Source organism: Scyliorhinus torazame, chromosome 3, assembly GCF_047496885.1.
Source record: "Scyliorhinus torazame isolate Kashiwa2021f chromosome 3, sScyTor2.1, whole genome shotgun sequence".
Lineage (NCBI taxonomy): Eukaryota > Metazoa > Chordata > Chondrichthyes > Carcharhiniformes > Scyliorhinidae > Scyliorhinus > Scyliorhinus torazame.
Window position 1 is genome coordinate 252,668,846 of NC_092709.1, and position 17,794 is coordinate 252,686,639.

The following is a 17,794-nucleotide window of genomic DNA, read 5'->3' on the forward strand; positions in this document are numbered from 1 at the left end:
AGGACCTGTACTACAGGTACGACGGTAGTCCCTGCCTTCTGGCTCCGCCCAGTAGGCGGAGTATAAATATGTGTGTCCTCCGTGCAGCAGCCATTTCGCCAGCTGCTGTGGCAGGCCACACATCTTAGAGCAATAAAGCCTCAGTTTTATTCAATCACGTCTTTGTGCAATTGATCGTGCATCATTAACTAAAAGACTGTCATCTTTAGTTAATAGATGGATTTCATGTGAATTTCTGACACATACTCCAAACAGGTGAAGATAAAATAAAATGAACCCAGCTTTTAATTGTGATTGTAATTTTTTAATGCAGTGTGGATCCACAGCAGCCAGGCATTGATCAGAACTGTCAAAGAAGATTTTTTTTTTCCTTCTCCAGTTTGCTCACTAGCTCTCCTGAAGGAACTGACATATGCTGTAAACTCAACAAAGCTCAGAGAGAGTTATACTACTCCAGACAATCATGAGGCTTTCTCTACAGTAACTACAGTAGCTTCAAGTTTCACAGCTTCCTTATATCCCAGCTTACTATTTTGCTGTGCTTCCAACGTTAGAATTTACAGTGCTGGAGGAGGCCATTTGGCCCATCGAGTCTGCCCTGGCCCTTGGAAAGAGCACCCTACTTAAACCCACACATCCACCCTATCCTTGTAACCCAGCGACCCCCACCTAACCTTTTGGACACTAAGGGCAATTTAGCATGGCCAATCTATCTAACCTGCACATCTTTGGACTGTGGGAGGAAACCGGAGCATCCAAAGGAAACCCACGCAGACACGGGGAGAACGTGCAGACTCCGCACAGACAGTGACCCAAACCGGGAATCAAACCTGGGACCCTGGCGCTGTGAAGCAACAGTGCTAACCACTGTGTTACCGTGCTGCCCGTGTAATTGTATAACTTACAGCTTCACCATTTGCGACCCATTTGGGACAAGATTCTGTCTGCCTTTCCATCTCCACTCCTGCCTGAAGACCCTCTTTTAAACTTATTTCTTTTCCCAGTAACTCCTCCATTAACTTAGAAACCATTTTTATCTGATTATACCTCTGTTAAACACTTGGGGATATATTGGTACATGAAATGCAAGTTGTGGTACCATGGATATCCAATTTGATTTCACTGTGCCATGTTTATAAGGGTCAGTCAAATTGGGTCCTGCATACACATAAAAGTATTTAACTGCAAATGTATGCTGTTCAACTTAGTTTCCAACTTCACTCGTTAAACACGAGCAGTTCAAATAAAGGGGCAATGATATATGCATCATAATTTCAATTATATGAAGATATTCTTTTAAAAGGAGCACATTTCATCTGTGGAAGAATCAGGGTATTTGAGACATTTATGCAAAATGCAGGTTATAGAATTAACTATGTAGTTATAAAGGAAGCATTGCATGTGTATATATATCTTCTACACAGTTGTACTTTTTGTTTAGAATTTTTTTGCCCAATGTTCTTTTCATTTACTCTGTTCAAATTTCTTCATTTCTTGGTAAATCCTCATGTTCTTCTCAGGGTAGGTCACTTCAGATAGTCTCAATTTACAGATGGCTTTATTATTGGTGGTCATCAGCAGAAATATAATTGTGGAGAGGCAGAATGGCCACGTGCATGCAGGTAATCCAACCTAGAAAACAACACAAAATGTTACAGCTAAACGGCAACATCAGTTTGGTTTCAAAAAAACACCATTGAGGTAAGTGAGGCTGAATTATACTGAATGCTTTGGTAAGAAACATCCCCTGAAGGGGCCTTACAATTCAGCAGTTTAAAGCCGAAATTGCTTTACTGCCATTTTTGCATTGATATGCAAATGACACCAGTTGGTATCAACCCATCAAATGGCAGCATAGATACAATTTAGCACCCAGTGAAACTGCCAAGGACATATCTCTTCATTCCATTGAGGCCTACAGGGGATTTGAAAACATTTTGTAGTTTATGCTCTTATTTTGTACAATGTATATGTAATAATTTGAGTGAAAATCATTTCGAAGTATTGCTTTCTTTCCATTTATAATATCAAAGAAAATAATTTCATGATAGCGTAAAATGATTTCTGACACTGTTGGATAAAAATTTGTTTTCTTCATTGTGGGACAGGAGCTTTGTGTACGTGTTCAAACACTGCTTGCTGTCTTTGTTCGAGCTGGAAATTTTACCTGTCACTGTGCAAATATCAGCATTAACTGGTACCTCTGGTATAATTGCAAACATTAATATGGATATCTATGCAAACTGTGGTTGCCATAAATAGCCAGGTTCTCATTAATGTGTGGTCGTCAGCACGTATATGAACATGAAGCAATGACTTAACCTTGGAGTCAGCTTGTCCATTGGATGTCCTTTCCAGTTTATTTTATATGTAAGTGGCATGGTGGCCCAGTGGTTAGCACTGCTGCCTACAGCGCTGAGGACCCGGGTTCAATCCCAAACCCAGCCCCGGGTCACTGTCTGTGTGGAATTTGCACATTCTCCCCGTGTCTGCGTGGGTTTCACCCTAACAACCAAAGATGTGCAGGTTAGGTGGGTTGGCCATGCTAAATTGCCCTTACTGTCCAAAAAGGTTAGGTGGGGTTACTGAGTTACAGGTGTGGACTTCAGTGGGTTGCTATTTCCAAGGGCGCTGCAGACTCAATGGGCCGAATGGCCTCCTTCTGCACTGTAAATTCTATGATTCTGTGACATAGAGCTCCAGCTCAAAAGAGATGGACACAGAGCTCCAGCTCAAAGGGGATGGACACAGAGCTCCAGCTCAAAGGGGATGGACACATGGCTCCAGCTCAAAGGGGATGGACGCAGAGCTCCAGCTCAAAGGAGATGGACATAGGGCTCCAGCTCAAAGGGGATGGACACAGGGCTCCATCTCAAAGGGGATGGATGCAGAGTTCCATCTCAGTGGGGATTGACACAGAGCTCCAGCTCAAAGGGGTGGACACAGGGCTCCATCTCAAAGGGGATGGACACAGAGATCCAGCTCAAAGGGGATGGACACAGGGCTTCAGCTCAAAGAAGGTGAAATGTCCAACACATGATCTACAGCCAAAGCATCCGCTTTCTTCACATGACAGATCAACAGTGCCTTAGGTAACTTAGCTTTTCATGACTGGTTGTTTCTGAATCCTCAGACTCCTGGTACAAGACCTCCTTCAAGGAGGGACAGGTGTTCACACATTGGAGGTCCTGTCTACCAAGAGCTGTCAGCTAATGAGAGGCACTTCTCTTTTGCTCAGCACTGTTACCAGGGACACAATGTTTGCTGCTGAAACCGCAGCCATCATGGTCCAGAAATGCGAAGCGATGCAGACCAGAGGTAAGTATGGCGGGTGGGGCTTCATAGGGTAAGGTTGAAGAGTAGGGATGTGCAGAAGGTGTAGCTCTCAGCAGACCCCCCCCATCCCCCACCCTTCAAGAACTCGCTCCATTTTTTAACAATTAATTATTAAATCCAAGTTCGTCAGACACAATTTGAAGTTGACAAATTCATCTTGGTTGCCATTTATTCACTCTTGCCCCTCAAATGTCAACAAACATTTTCCTGAACGCTGTCAACAATCTCTCCCACAATGTCTGTAAAACTAAAGAGCCGGTCATTGACTTCATGTACTTCAAGCAAAGTATAACACACACCCCTTGTGTTATGCTTCTTCGTGTAGCATAAGCTGCTTCCTTGATGTATGCTTTGACAAAGGAAGGTCCAGACTTTGCAATGAGTTCAATATGTTTATTGAACTATTAACACAGTTCTTAAATTAGTTCGACTCTCCTGCTAATCTAACTGTAGTAACTCAAACGAAACCAGTCTGCTCTAAGCCACGTGCTGGATGTGATGCTTCTGATCAGCCCTGATGTACTCTCTAGTTATGGGTCTGTGGAAAGAGACAGAGCATGTGTGCCCTGTCCTTTTATATGGGATGTGAAGTGCCCCCTTGTGGTAATGCCACCTCTGGGTGTCCTGATTACCTATTGGTTGTGTCCTGTTGTAATGACCCATTGGCTGTATGTCTGCATGTCATAACATCTCTGGTTCTCTCTCTAGTGGTTACTTAGTTGTAGTGTATTTACATTAACCCCTCGTGTATATACAGTGATGCATATCACCACACCCCTGTCTGCATCAACAGGGCGAGGTGGAGATGGTTGACAGCTTCAAATTCCTATGTGTGCCCATCACCAACAATCTGTCCTGGTCCCACCCACGTCGACGCTACCACCAAGAAAGCACAACAGTGCCTATACTTCCTCAGGAAACTAAGAAAATTCGGTATGTCTACATTGACTCTTACCAACTTTTACAGGTGCACCATAGAAAGCATCCTATCTGGCTGTATCACAACCTGATATGGCAAGTACTCGGCCCAAGACTGTAAGAAACTACAGAGAGTCATGACCATAGCCCAGCCCATCACACAAACCCGCCTCCCATCCATTGACTCTTGTCTACACTTCCTGCTTCCTTGGGAAAGCATAATCAAAGACCCCTCCCACCCGGCTTATTCATTCTTCCAACTTCTTCCGTCGGGCAGGAGATACAAAAGTCTGAGAACACGCACAAACAGATTCAGTATCAGCTTCTTCCCCGCTGTTACCAGACTCCTAAACGACCCTCTTATGGACTGATCTGATCTCTTTACACAGCTTCTCTGCTGAGTAGTACTACACTCTTGTATGCTTCATCCGATGCCTGTGTCTATGTATTTACATTGTGTATTTTATGTTTGCCCTATGTGTTTTTTTTTCATGTATGGAATGATCTGTCTGGACTGTACTTTTGACTGTACCTCGGTACACGTGACAATAAACAAATCCAAATCAAAGTTTCCCCATCACTGACATCAGGCTGACTGGCTTGTAGTTTCTTGGTCTCCCTCTGCCATCTTTTTGTAACCCTTCAGTCATCTGGCACTACTCCCATTTCCAAGGAAGATTGAAAGGGAATGAATGTATGGATATTTTTTTAAATTGCTTATTCAGTAATCTTGGATCTATCCCAATTGGAATGGATGACTTTTCCACTTGGAGCACGGTTTAAGTACCTTGGGCTGGATTCTCCCAAAATGAAACTAGTGTCCCCACGCCAGCGTAAAAACCATGGAGTTTTACTCTCGAAATTCCTTGAAAAAAGTTAGACAAATTCATAACCCTGCAGGGGACTAGCAGGGATCCGGAGTGAATCCCGCAGCTTTTGCTGCAGATACGTGCCCCGCACTTCCGGGTCAGGGGTCATCCATGCGCACGGTGGCGGCCTCCAGCGGCCGCACCATGCTCCATGGCGAACTCGGACCGCGGAGCCAGACAAAGAAATAAATCCCCTGATCGGCCACACGCCCGAGCCTCAAACCCCACGCCTTTAATCGCCGGCCGCCTATAGGGCCTCCCCTGGTCTCTGATCTGCCTGCCCCCGACCAGGGCGGCCGTGGACTGAGTCCGCAGCTGCCATGCGAGCATCCCGACCGGCAATAGGTGGTTAGTTCCACGCCATCGGGAACTCGGCCGGTCAGGAGCGGAGGTTTGCTGAGCGGGCCTCTGGCAATGCTGAGCGGGCCTCTGGCAATGGGCCCTGGCTGCTCGCCGTACTCGGCGGTGATGCTGATTTTCAGTGCCCGGAGAATGGTCGACTGACACCAGGCCCGATTACGGCGTCAAATTGGATTCTCCGTCCCGGCGCCGGCCGTGATTATGCCGTCGGGCTGCGAGAGAATCCAGCCCCCTCTCTTCCGTTTGAACTCTTTTACTTCATTCACCTTTACTCTGATGTTGGCAACATTGACCTATTTTGTAAAGACAGATGGAAAGTACTCATTCAGCACCTTGTACAGGGACACAAACAATTATGGCACAGAAAGAGACCACTCAGCTCATCGGGTCTAGGCTGGCTCCCTGCAGAGTCCAGCCAGTCCCAGACACCAACTTGGTCCCCTTAGCCCTGCATGTTTGCTTCCTTGAAGTGACCATCCAATTTCCTTTTGAAATCAATGATTATTTCTGCAGCTGCCACCCTCACAAGGAATAGATATACTTGCCATAGATGTAGTGCAACAAAATTTCATTAAATGAATTCCCGGGATGGAGGGATTGTCCTTTGAGGAAAGGTTAAACAGACTGAGCCTTTATTCTCTGGAGTTCAGAAGAATAAGCGGTGATTTAATTAAACACACAAAATTCAGCCATGATTTCATTGAATGGTGGAGCAAGTTCGAAGAGTTGAATGGCTGACTCCTCCTACTTCTTATAGTTTTGTGTACATGGGCAGTGAGTTCCAGGTCATTACCACTCGTTGCATAAAAGGGTTCTTCCTCGCCATCTGGCCCCTCGAGCCTGCTCTGCCATTTAATGAGATCATGGCTGATCTTTGTGGACTCAGCTCCACTCTCCGGCCCTTATACCATATCCCCAAATCCCTTTATTCTTTAGAAAGGCATCTATCTTTTTCTTAAAAACATTTAAAGAAGGAGCCTCAACTGCTTCACTGGGCAAGGAATTCCAGAGATTCACAACCCTTTGGGTGAAGAAGTTCCTCCTACACTCCGTCCTAAATCTACCTCCCCTTATTTTGAGGCTATGCCCCCTAGTTCTGCTTTCCCCGACCAGTGGAAACAACCTGCCCGCATCTATCCTATCTATTCCCTTCATAATTTTATATGTCTCAATAAGATCCCCCCGCATCCTTCTAAACTCCAATGAGTACAGTCCCAGTCTACTCAACCTCTCGTCATAATCTAATTCCCTCAACTCTGGGATCAACCTAGTGAATCTCCTCTGCACTCCCTCCAGTGCCAATATGTCCTTTCTCAGGTAAGGAGACCTAAACTGAACACAATACTCCAGATGCGGCCTCACCAACACCCTATACAATTGCAGCATAACCTCCCTAGTCTTGAACTCCATCCCTCTAGCAATGAAAGACAAAACTCGATTAGCCTTCTTAATCACCTGTTGCACCTGCACACCAACTTTTTGCGACTTGTGCACCAGCATACCCAGATCCCTCTGCACAGCAGCATGTTTTAACATCTTACCGTTTAAATAATAATCCATTCTGCTGTTATTCCTCCCAAAATGGATAGCCTCACACTTGGCAACATTGAATTCCATCTGCCAGACCCTAGCCCATTCACCTAACCTATCCAAATCCTTCTGCAGACTTCCGGTATCCTCTGCACTTTTTGCTTTACCACTCATCTTAGTGTCGTCTGCAAACTTTGACACATTGCACTTGGTCCCCAACTCCAAATCGTCTATGTAAATTGTGAACAACTGCGGGCCCAACACTGATCCTTGTCTGCGTGGGTTTCCTCCGGGTTCTCCGGTTTCCTCCCACATTCCAAAGATGTGCAGGTTAAGATTGGCCATGCTAAATTGCCCTTAGGTTAGATGGGGTTGCTGGGTTACGGGGATAGGGTGGAGGTGTGGGCTTAAGTAGGATGCTCTTTCCAAGAGCCGGTGCAAACATGATGGGCCGAATGGCCTCCTTCTGCACTGTAAATTCTATTATTCTATGATAGCCTTCAGCTGTCAATCAATAGTCAATGGGGTGTGAAATTGAATGTAAACATCCAAGTACAAAGGGATAAAAGAAGGCATACTGCAACATTGAAACTACAGAGTAAGGGGAGTGAAATGCTTCTCCAAGGGACAAGCTGCAGAATGGCTCTGTCCTGTGAGAGGATTTTAAGACAGGCTGCAGCTGTGCTTTGCCCAGTTATGAGGTGTTAAACATGAAAGAAAGCAGGCTTCAAGGTTTCACTGACCCAAAGTGACCCCCACCTCGGTGGAGACCCCTGACCTTGCCCTCGCCAGCCCAGTCCGAGCCCTGCAGCCCCGAGCTCCCTTGAAGCCTACCTCAGGGCATCTGGCCAGCAGCATCTGTGCCTGAGTGCTTCCTCGAGGAAAGTGGAGAGGGGTTCTCACCTTTGTGCTCCCCCACAGAGTCCATGGATCCCACTTTTAAGCACCTGGATTCCCACTTTTAAACACCCAGCAGAGATTTGTGCCCGGGTGACCTCCAGCTGGCGGGGTGGGAGTGGGGGTGCAGGAGAATACTGGGAGGCCTTTTCATTCGACTTTAATTTCCCTAATGAGATTCAAATATATGTAAATTAGCTATGAGCATGCGCCGAGATCTCTGGATCAATCCCTTTGCCTCGGAAACCCCAGACGAGCGCCGTTTAGCACCAATCTCCACAAATGGGGAACAGGCGGAATGGCATTTGGGAGGTTTTCCCAGGGAATTGGGGGCCCCTAGGTGGCTGGGGTTTGGGCAGGGTGGTACCCTGGCCACTCCGATGCCGTCTGGATACTCTGACACTTCCGGACTTGCACCCTGGCAATTCCACATGGGTGCCAGGTTTCAGTGCCAAGATGCCTGCATGGCATTTTGCCTGTGCCGTGAAGCGGCCCTGGGTTGCACTGCCCTTATTGGGGGCTCGATGTCCCACTTAAAAATGAGTTGGGGCATTGGGCGGGGGAGGTCCGGTGTTGGGGCATTGCGGGGTCTTGGTGGCGGTTGCCCTGAAATTCTACGCTCAACGCGACAGGGCCCTTCCAGGCACCGAGTAGGGTGCTGTCCGGGATCTCAAAGACCTCGCTGCACTGGTGCATCTGTGCCAGCATGGAGGCCTATATGCCCAGGCAGATCAATACATCAATTTCAATATGGTCCGAGTCCACCAGGTTGCCCGGCAGTGGGGTTCACCGCCATCGCCGGGATGCCTCGGGTCAAGAGGTGATGCATATCCCCCTACAAGCACCAGCAGATGACAGGCCGTTCTACACAAACCGAAAGGGGTTCCAATCGATGAACATGCAGCTAATATGTGACTATCAGCTGCATATCATACACGCCTGCGTCCGATACCCGGGCAGTGTGCATATCGCCTTCATCCTGGCACACTCGACGATTTCTGACATGTTCGAGATGCCCCCCCCTCCTGGCTGAGGAATTGGCTCCTGGGAAACAGGAGTTACCCACTGCGGATGTGGCTGATGACACCTAACCGGAGGCCACAGACCGCCACGGAGACCCACTACAACAAAGCCTAAGCCCATGACATGACCAGGAACGTGATCGATCGGTGCTTCGGCCTCCTGAAGATGCAGTTCTGGTGCCTGGACTGCTCTGGAGGCGCCCTCCAGTATAGCCTGGGAGGGTCGCATGCATCGCAGTGGCCTGCTATGCCCTCCACAACATCGCACAGCAGAGGGGTGACATGCTGGAGGGGGAGCAATGCAAGGCCTTGTCCGATGAGGAGGATGCAGAGGAAGGTGAGGATGGGCAGGACATGGGGCCAGGCAGGCAAGGGAGGCTACACGACGTGTGCGCCAGAGCCAACACGCAGAGGGCACTCTGATCGCCTCCAAATTCATCGACTGGGGAGAGGGGGGGATTGAGCAGGAGCAGGGGCATCCCACCTCCAAGCCCCCCCCCCCCCCTCCGTGATACATACCTGCCGCACTACGGTGTGCGGGCCCTGGGCTAGCAAGAACAGTGGGTCTGGTCTATGGGATGGAGATTGATGACAACCCGTTCTGCGAAGGGCTCTGGTGCTCCGCATCATTTGACAATGCCTGACTCCTACCCACGGTTGCACTTTCCACCATTCACCTGGGTGACCCCTGTATGTGAGCTGGCCGTTTCATCACACGGACGTGTCGAATCACTGGGGTAGCATTGGTGGGTACGTTCGGGGGGTGGGGAGTGTGTTGAGCCCAGGTCACCCACAGCTTCCTCCCATCCCCCCCCCCCCACCCCACCCACCCCCCGTCACCCCCTTGGCCAGCCCAGACCGGCGCACCCCTCGCACCCATCTGACAGAGCATCGAGGCAGGTTGTAATGATGGTAACAGGTGTTTAATGAGGACAAATATATACAGATTTGTTCCCTAGCCCTTATAACTAAACTGCGCCCTACACCCGTGCCAACTCAACTGGTGTCTAACTTTCTGGTCTTACGGGCCCTAACGCTATGTCTAGGTGGCTCCCCAGATGGCACAGCAGGAGATGAGGTGGCTGTGATTCCTGCCCTGGGTCGCCACTGGCGGGCGCCTTCTCGGGCGACTGGGCCTGGATGGGTCCGGCTGCTGCTCGGGTGTCCTGGGTGGCATGGTGCTGCCCTATTCCGCCCACTGCCCACCAGATGCACCAGGGACAGGAGGGGGGATTCCGAGGTGCTGCAGTGTTCCGGCACCTCCCCTGCGGTCCCATCACCTCCTCCTCCCTCGGGCTGTCCTAGGCTCCCCCGCACCTGGCGCTGTTAGTCCTGGAGTCCCGCACTGGTCTCGAACAGGGTCTGCACACTCGCGGCCATGGAGCACAGGGAGTGGAGCAGCTCCCTCTGGAATTGCGCCACATCACCCATTGACTGTGCCACCACCTTCTGAGTTTGTGTCACAGCAGCCAGTGACTGCGCCAACTCCGTTTGAGACTGGCCCACCTCCCTCTGTGTCTGCGCCACGTCGGCCAGCGCCTCAGCAATATCGCTGATGTTCCCAGCCATGGCTTACTGTGACTGGGCCACGCTCAGGAGCGCTGCTGCGATGTCCAGGTGGCTCTGGCACATGGCTGCCTGTGAGGCGACAACCCTGCCCTGGGCAACTGGGAATCGATTGTGTTCCACGTGGCGCACCGGTGCTAGCCCCTTAACAGTAGCAGAATCGGTCCAGATGCGGCACCAATTTTGCTGTCGGAAAAGTCCACGGACTCTGCTTTGGAGTCAACACTTAGTTTCAGAAACAGAGAATCCTGCCGCTCATGTTACTCTTCAAGAGAAAGGAAATGTTCCTCATGTCCTGGCCAATGTATATTCCTTAACCACTAACAATGATCAGATTATCTGATCGGCTAGCTTATTCAAGTTTGTGGGATCTTGCTGGATGCAAATTAGTAGCTGTATTTTCTCCATCACAACAGTAACTAAGAGCTGATTTTAACACCGTGCTAATGGATGGCTTTTGAGTGGGTTCAAATTCACCTAAATTTGAAAGACACTTCGCTGGCTTATTGGCACTTTCGATTTTATATACAGTTGCTTTTCGTGTTCGTTATTGTACAGTACATAAGATTCTTTCATATCTATTTACATTTTGTAACCATCTGTCCCGGTGCACATTCCTCCCCCCACCCCCCCAGCCCCTTGGAATCCTTCCTGTTCGCCCGGGGGTGTGCCCCCATTGCTTTTGCTATCCCTCTTTTCCCCTTCTTTCCTTTGTGTTTTCCACCATGTCTGCCTTGTGGGTGTGGGCAGGGGGGGTCTTTCGCCCCCTCCCCCTCCCTCTGTGTCATTCCCTATATTCCCCTCAGTTTCCCTCCTCTCTTTCCCCCCCCCCCCCCCCCCCCCCCCTCCCCGTCCCCCTGGGTTGTGTATTCCTGTCAGTCCGCTTCTAATTATTTATTTTCTTCCTTTCTAGTTGTTGTTGGCCTTGAACAGGTCTTGGAACAGGCCGACAAACTGGCTCCATGCATTAAGGAAGCCTCCTCCGACCCTCGGATGGCATATTTGATCTTCTCCAAGTGGAGAAATTCCGCCAGGTCTGCCAGCCAGTCTGCAGCTATGGGTGGTGCTGCTGATTGCCTGCCGAGCAGGATTCCCCGGCGTGCGATTAGGGAAGCAAAAGCTAGGGCATCGGCCCTCTTCCCCATGTGTAGCTTTGGCTGCCCTGAAACCCTGAAGATTGCCACTTTTGGGCACGGCTCCACCCTCACCCTCAAAACCTTGGTCATTGCCTCGGAAAAGGTTGTCCAGAACCCAACAAGCTTGGGGCAGGCCCAAAACATGGGGGAACACCTCGGTCAGACCGAAATGTTGCCCCATTTGGTTCCACGTTTCAGTGTGGCAACTATCACTGGACTGGATATGTATTTTGTCGGGGAGGATGAGAGTGCTGTCGTGGCTAGGGCCCAGAGAGTCATCCCCCTGCAGGACGCCTCCTCCATCCACACCCATTCCGAATTGCTGGCTGTACTTTTTGAAACTCTAAGGCCATGAAAGTATTTAAGGACAAGTTTGATTTTTTTTCTCAATTTTTTCTGCAACCAAAAACCGTGCATTCCATAAAATTGTGCCGAGGTCCAGACTATGTTTGTGCAACATACTTTTTTCCTTTTAAAGATAAATGCATCAACGCTTTGACAATTAATGGTAATGACTTACCACAGACATTATGTTCATGAGTGCTTCTCCTAAGTAAGCGCAGAAAAATGCTGTTGGGGAGGATAGAAAAATATTTGTGTTTACTAAACTTGAGAAACAATGGCCATTCTTTATATAATTACATTTCAATTTCAATGTAGGTGTTTATCTACTGCTCGTTAGTCTTCACATTGAAGCACATCAATGTCTTTAAAGAAAAAGAAATTTAAGGATCATAGTGGGGATTAACAAATAATTGGCGTGATGGACTTTGAAGAACTTTTGGAAACATAGACACTTTGTCTCAAAATCTATCTATTTCCTTCTTAACTTTATTCAGTGACTTGGCCTCCCCAGTCTTCTGTGGAATTCCACAGGTTCACCATCCCCTGACTAAGTAGTTTCTCCACATTTCAGTCCAAAATGATCTACCCTGTATCATGAGACTGTGGCCTCTTGTTCTAGATGCCCCAGCCAGGGGACACAGCTTGTATTCGTATAGCACCTTCATCAAGCTAAAATGCTTCAAGGCACTTCACGGTTGATGTGTTAGGCAGGTAGGTTCAATGTGGACTGCACTCGATGCAGGGAAGCTAGAAACAGACGTCGAACACTGGAGAAGATCCAACACTGTTTTATTCAACGATAGAACTGATATACCTATTCAGCTGTGGGTCGACACTATACTGAACTGACTGGAGACCTTGGAGTAGCCTGACCAGACTTACTAGCTACCGCATGGTGTTTGCACTTGCTAGTTCGTGGACTCTGACTGTCTCAGTGGCTGGGTCCAGAGAGAGCGGGAAACCTAGTGCCCTCTGGCTTTATAGTGGTAGTGTCCTGTCTGGTGATTGGCTGCACTGTGTTGTGTGCTTACTGGTCATCCTGTGTGTCAATCACTGCCTGTCTGCATCTCATAGAACATGGAACATAGAACATTACAGCGCAGTACAGGCCCTTCGGCCCTCGATGTTGCGCCGACCTGTGAAACCACTCTAAAGCCCATCTACGCTATTCCCTTATCGCCCATATGTCTATCCAATAACCATTTGAATGCCCTTAATGTTGGCGAGTCCACTACTGTTGCAGGCGGGGCATTCCATGCCCTTACTACACCCACTGGATTCTCCACTCCTGCTGGATCCTCCACTCTCACTGGATCCTCCACTCCCACTGGATCCTCCACCCGCTGGATCCTCCACCCACTGGATCTCCCACTCCCGCTGGATCCTCCACTCCCACTGGATGCTCCATTCCCACTGGATGTTCCTGCTGGATCCTCCATGCCTGCTGGATGTTCCACTCCCTCTGGATCCTTGACCTACTGGATCTTCCATTCCAGCTGGATGCTCCACTCCCAGTGGATCCTCCAAGCCTGCTCGATCCTCCACTCCTGCTGATCCTCCCCTCCCACTGGATCCTCGACTCACTGGACCATCCATTCCCACTGCTGTGGTGGGCGAGATGGATCTCATTATATACATGAGTGGATATTATGACATTATCCCCCTTTTCTTTGTTTCGATAAATAAATACTAAGGTGTGCATGTGTGTATATATATATATATATATGCCTGACTATATATAAAAGGTGTCTAAATGAATGTATATACATAGGAAGGTGTCGATAGTGCAGGTACATGGCAAACGAAACAATATTTACAGAGGTTAAATCGATGAAGTCATAAAATGTACAAAAGTTCAGTCTACAGATTCAGTCTTTGTGGTGGGCGACGAATTCTTGTCGATCGCCGCAGAGGTGGATCAGGAGCCGCCTGCACGTGGATAGGCAGGATCGCTGTCATTGCGCTGGTCGCATGGGCCGGCAGGATTTCTGGTAGATCGGTGGCCTCGTGGGCAGGGTACGTGCGGAGGAATCATTGTAGGCGGTGGGGCACTTCGGTCAGGTAGCTGGCGTGGAACTCTTCGCAGTGCCCGTCTGTTGCACCGCAGCAGGGAGCCATCAGCCATGCGGACAAGGAACGATCTTGGGGCCACTTGTTTGATCACAACAGCTGTGGCTGACCAGCCGCCCTCAGGCAACTGGACACGAACATGATCAGTTGGGTCCAGCTCGGGTAGATCCGTGGCATGAGCATCGTATGTGGCTTTCTGTTGGGCCCATGACTGCTGCATTTTCTGTAAGACCTGAGGTGGTCAAGGTCTGGAACATGGATGGCTGGAACTGTGGTTCTCAGAATGCGATTCATGAGCACCTGTGCTGATGACAACCCAGTGGACAGTGGGGTTGCCCTGTATGCCAGCATTGTCAGGTTGAAGTTGGAGCCTGAGTCTGCAACTTTGCACAGCAACCGCTTTACAATATGGACCCCTTTCTCGGCCTTCCCGTTTGACTGCGGGTAGTGGTGGTTACGTGATGGAAGTTGTAGGACTGTGCAAAATCAGACCATTCCTGGCTGTAAAAGCAAGGACCTTGTCGCTCATTACCGTGAGCGGAATCCCATGCCTGGCGAACCTTCCTTTGCAGGCTTTGATTACCACCTTCGACGTGAGGACGGACAGTTTCACCACTTCTGGTAACTGGAGAAGTAGTCGACCAGGAGTACGTAGTCACGCCCCTTAGGGTGGAAAAGGTCTACACTTTCTCGTGCTGTTGCAGCGTTTCCTTGTGTTGAACTGCTTGAAACTTCTGACAGATAGGGCAGTTGAGGACTGTGTCCGCAATGTCCTGGCTGATGCCCGGCCAATAGACCGCCTCCTGAGCTTTGCGTTGGTATTTCTTGACCCCAAGGTGACCCTCATGGAGTTGGCCCAGCACCATAGCCCGCATGCTCTGAGGAATTACGATCCTGTCGAGTTTCAGAAGGATTCCCTCCACCACCGTCAGGTCATCTTTTACGTTATTGAACTGGGGACATTGTCCCTTCTGCCAGCCATTGGTCAGGTGCTGCATCACACACTGCAGCAGAGGATCCTTGGCCGTCTCCTCACAAATTTGGACCACCCGTTCTTCAGAGGCCGGAAGGTTGGTGGCACACAACTGCACTTGCGCTTCTATGTGGCAGCTGAAGTCATTTTGTTCACACAGATAGGGCATCTGCAACGATCACCTCTTTGCCTGGCGTGTAGACAAGTTCGAAGTCGTAGTGGCGTAGTTTAAGAAGAATTCACTGTAATTCCTTCTGGATTATATGGACTAGAGGCCTGTGGTCCATTTCTACCGTGAATTTTGGCAGGCTGTAAACGTAGTCATGAAACTTGACTATCCCTGTCAGGAGGCCCAGACACTCCTTCTCAATCTGAGCGTACCGTTGCTCAGTGGGCATTATGGCCCTGGAGGCATACGCCACTGGAGCCCAGGACGAGGAGTCACCTCGCTGGAGGAGCACCGCCCCAATGCTGTCCTGGCTTGCATCAGTCGATATCTTGGTTTCCTTGGTTGGGTCGAAGAATGCTAGAACCGGGGCTATGGTGAGCTTTGCTTTCAGCTCACGCCATTCCTCTTCATGCGTGGGCAGCCACTGGAATTCCATCGACTTCTTGACGAGATGGCGGTGGGCCATGGTGTGGGATGCCATATTGGGAATGAATTTCCTGAGGAAGTTGACCATCCCGAGGAAGCGGAGGACCACCTTCTTGTCCTCCGGGGTCTTCATGGTGTTGATCGCCGAGACCTTGTCGACATCTGGCCGCACACCCTGCTGCGAGATGTGGTCACCCAGGAACTTAATAACCGATTGACCAAATGAGCACTTGGCCCTGTTGAGCTGGAGACCGGGGGCGGGATTCTCCACTCCTGCGCCGAAGTGGCCGCGCCAACGTGAACGCCCTCGAGGTTCACGACGGCGCGAAACGGCCCCGATCCCGACCGATTCAAGCCCTGACAATGGGCTAGGATCGGGGCCGCGTCATCTACACGTGCCAGGCCTTGTCGCCCACGTAAAGGTGGCGCCGCATAACTGGCGTCATCCGCGCATGCGTGGTTGCCGTCCTCTCTAAGTCCGCCCCGCAAGAAGATGGCGGACGGATCTTGCGGGGCCGCGGAATTAAGGAGGTCCTCCTTCAGAGAGGACGGCCCGACAATTGGTGGGCACCGATCGCGGGCCACCCCACATTTGAGGTACCCCCCCCCCCGGTGCAGGATCCCCCCTCGCCCCCCCGCAGGCCACCCCCCCAGCGTTCACGCACCGTTCATGACGGCAGCGACCAGGTGTGGACGGTGCTAGGGGGAACACGCCGTTTTGGCCTGGCCACTCGGCCCATCCGGGCCTGAGAATAGCGGGGGGTGCCGGAGAATCGCCATTTTGGGTGTCTCCGGCGATTCTCCGGCCTGCGGCCCGCGGAACTCAACCGGGCCGTTCCCGCCGCTTGGGAGCATCGTGGGAGGGCGTCGGACCGGCGTCCCGGGAAATTTTGGCGGCCCAGGCGATTCTCTCAACCGGCGTGGGAGTGGAGAATCTCGCCCCATGTTCATGAATTCTCTGGAATACTTTCTTGAGGCGAGCGATGTGTTCCTGGGGCGTTGTGGACCAGATAATTACGTCGTCAACGTATACTCGCACCCCTCGATGCCCTCCATCATCTTCTCCATGATGCGGTGAAATACTTCGGAGGCAGATATGGGGCGAAATTCTCCGGTATCGGCGCGATGTCCGGCGACTGGCGCCCAAAACGGTGCAAATCAGTCAGGCATCGCGCCGCCCCAAATGTGCGGAATGCTCCGCATCTTGGGGGGCCGAGCCCCAACCTTAAGGGGCTAGGCCCACGCCGGACTAATTTCTGCCCCGCCAGCTGGTGGAAAAGGCCTTTGGTGCCCCGCCAGCTGGCGCGGAAATGACATGTCCGGGCGGCGCATGCTTGGGAGCGTTAGCGGCCGCTGACAGCATTCCCGCGCATGCGCAGTGGAGGGAGTCTCTTCTGCCTCCGCCATGGTGGAGACCGTGGTGAAGGCGGAAGGAAAAGAGTGCCCCCACGGCACAGGCCCGCCCGCAGATCGGTGGGCCCCGATCGCGGGCCAGGCCACCGTGTGGGCACCGCCTGGGGCCAGATCGCCCCCCGCGCCCCCCCCCAGGACCCCGGAGCCCGCCCGTGCCGCCTTGTCCGCCGGTAAGGTAGGTGGTTTAATCTACGCCGGCGGGACAGGCATTTTAGCAGTGGGACTTCGGCCCATCTGGGCCGGAGAATCGCGGGGGGCCCGCCAACCGGCGCGGCGCGATTCCCGCCCCTGCCGAATATCCAGTGCCGGAGAATTCGGCAACTGGCGGGGACGGGATTCAAGCCAGCCCCCGCCTATTCTCTGACTCGGCGGGGGGTCGTAGAATCTCGCCCATGATCCCAAAGGCATGCGGTTGTAGCAGTAGCGACCGAAAGGGGTGTCGAGCGTGCACAGCTTGCGACTGGACACGTCCAGCTGTATTTGCCAAAAACCCTTGGAGGCGTCCAGCTTAGTAAAGAATTTGGCATGAGCCATCTCACTGGTCAACTCTTCACGTTTTCGTATCGGGTAATGCTCCCACATGATGTTACGGTTTAAATCCTTAGGGTCAATGCAAATGCGAAGCTCCCCTGACGGCTTCTTTACGCAGACCATGGAGCTGACCCAGTTTGTTGGCTCTGTGACCTTTGATATGATGCCCTGGTCTTGGAGGTCCTGTAATTGCTTCTTCAGACGATCCTTGAGGGGCGCCGGCACCCGGCGAG

At 50.9% G+C, this 17,794-nt stretch overlaps 1 protein-coding gene across 5 annotated transcripts in view; it reads right to left on the reverse strand.

The window, feature by feature from the left end:
* Nucleotides 1-282: 282 nt before the first annotated feature.
* Nucleotides 283-17,794, reverse strand: part of slc14a2 (solute carrier family 14 member 2) — a 192,167-nt gene continuing 174,655 nt past the window's right edge. For all 5 annotated transcript variants that reach the window (XM_072497135.1, XM_072497137.1, XM_072497140.1 and 2 more), the window contains 2 exons: nucleotides 12,155-12,204; nucleotides 283-1,632 (listed from right to left, as the gene is read on the reverse strand). In XM_072497135.1, the coding sequence (XP_072353236.1) occupies nucleotides 1,465-1,632; nucleotides 12,155-12,204 (218 nt within the window). In that variant the 3' untranslated portion in view covers nucleotides 283-1,464. The remainder of the gene's footprint in view (nucleotides 1,633-12,154; nucleotides 12,205-17,794) is intronic.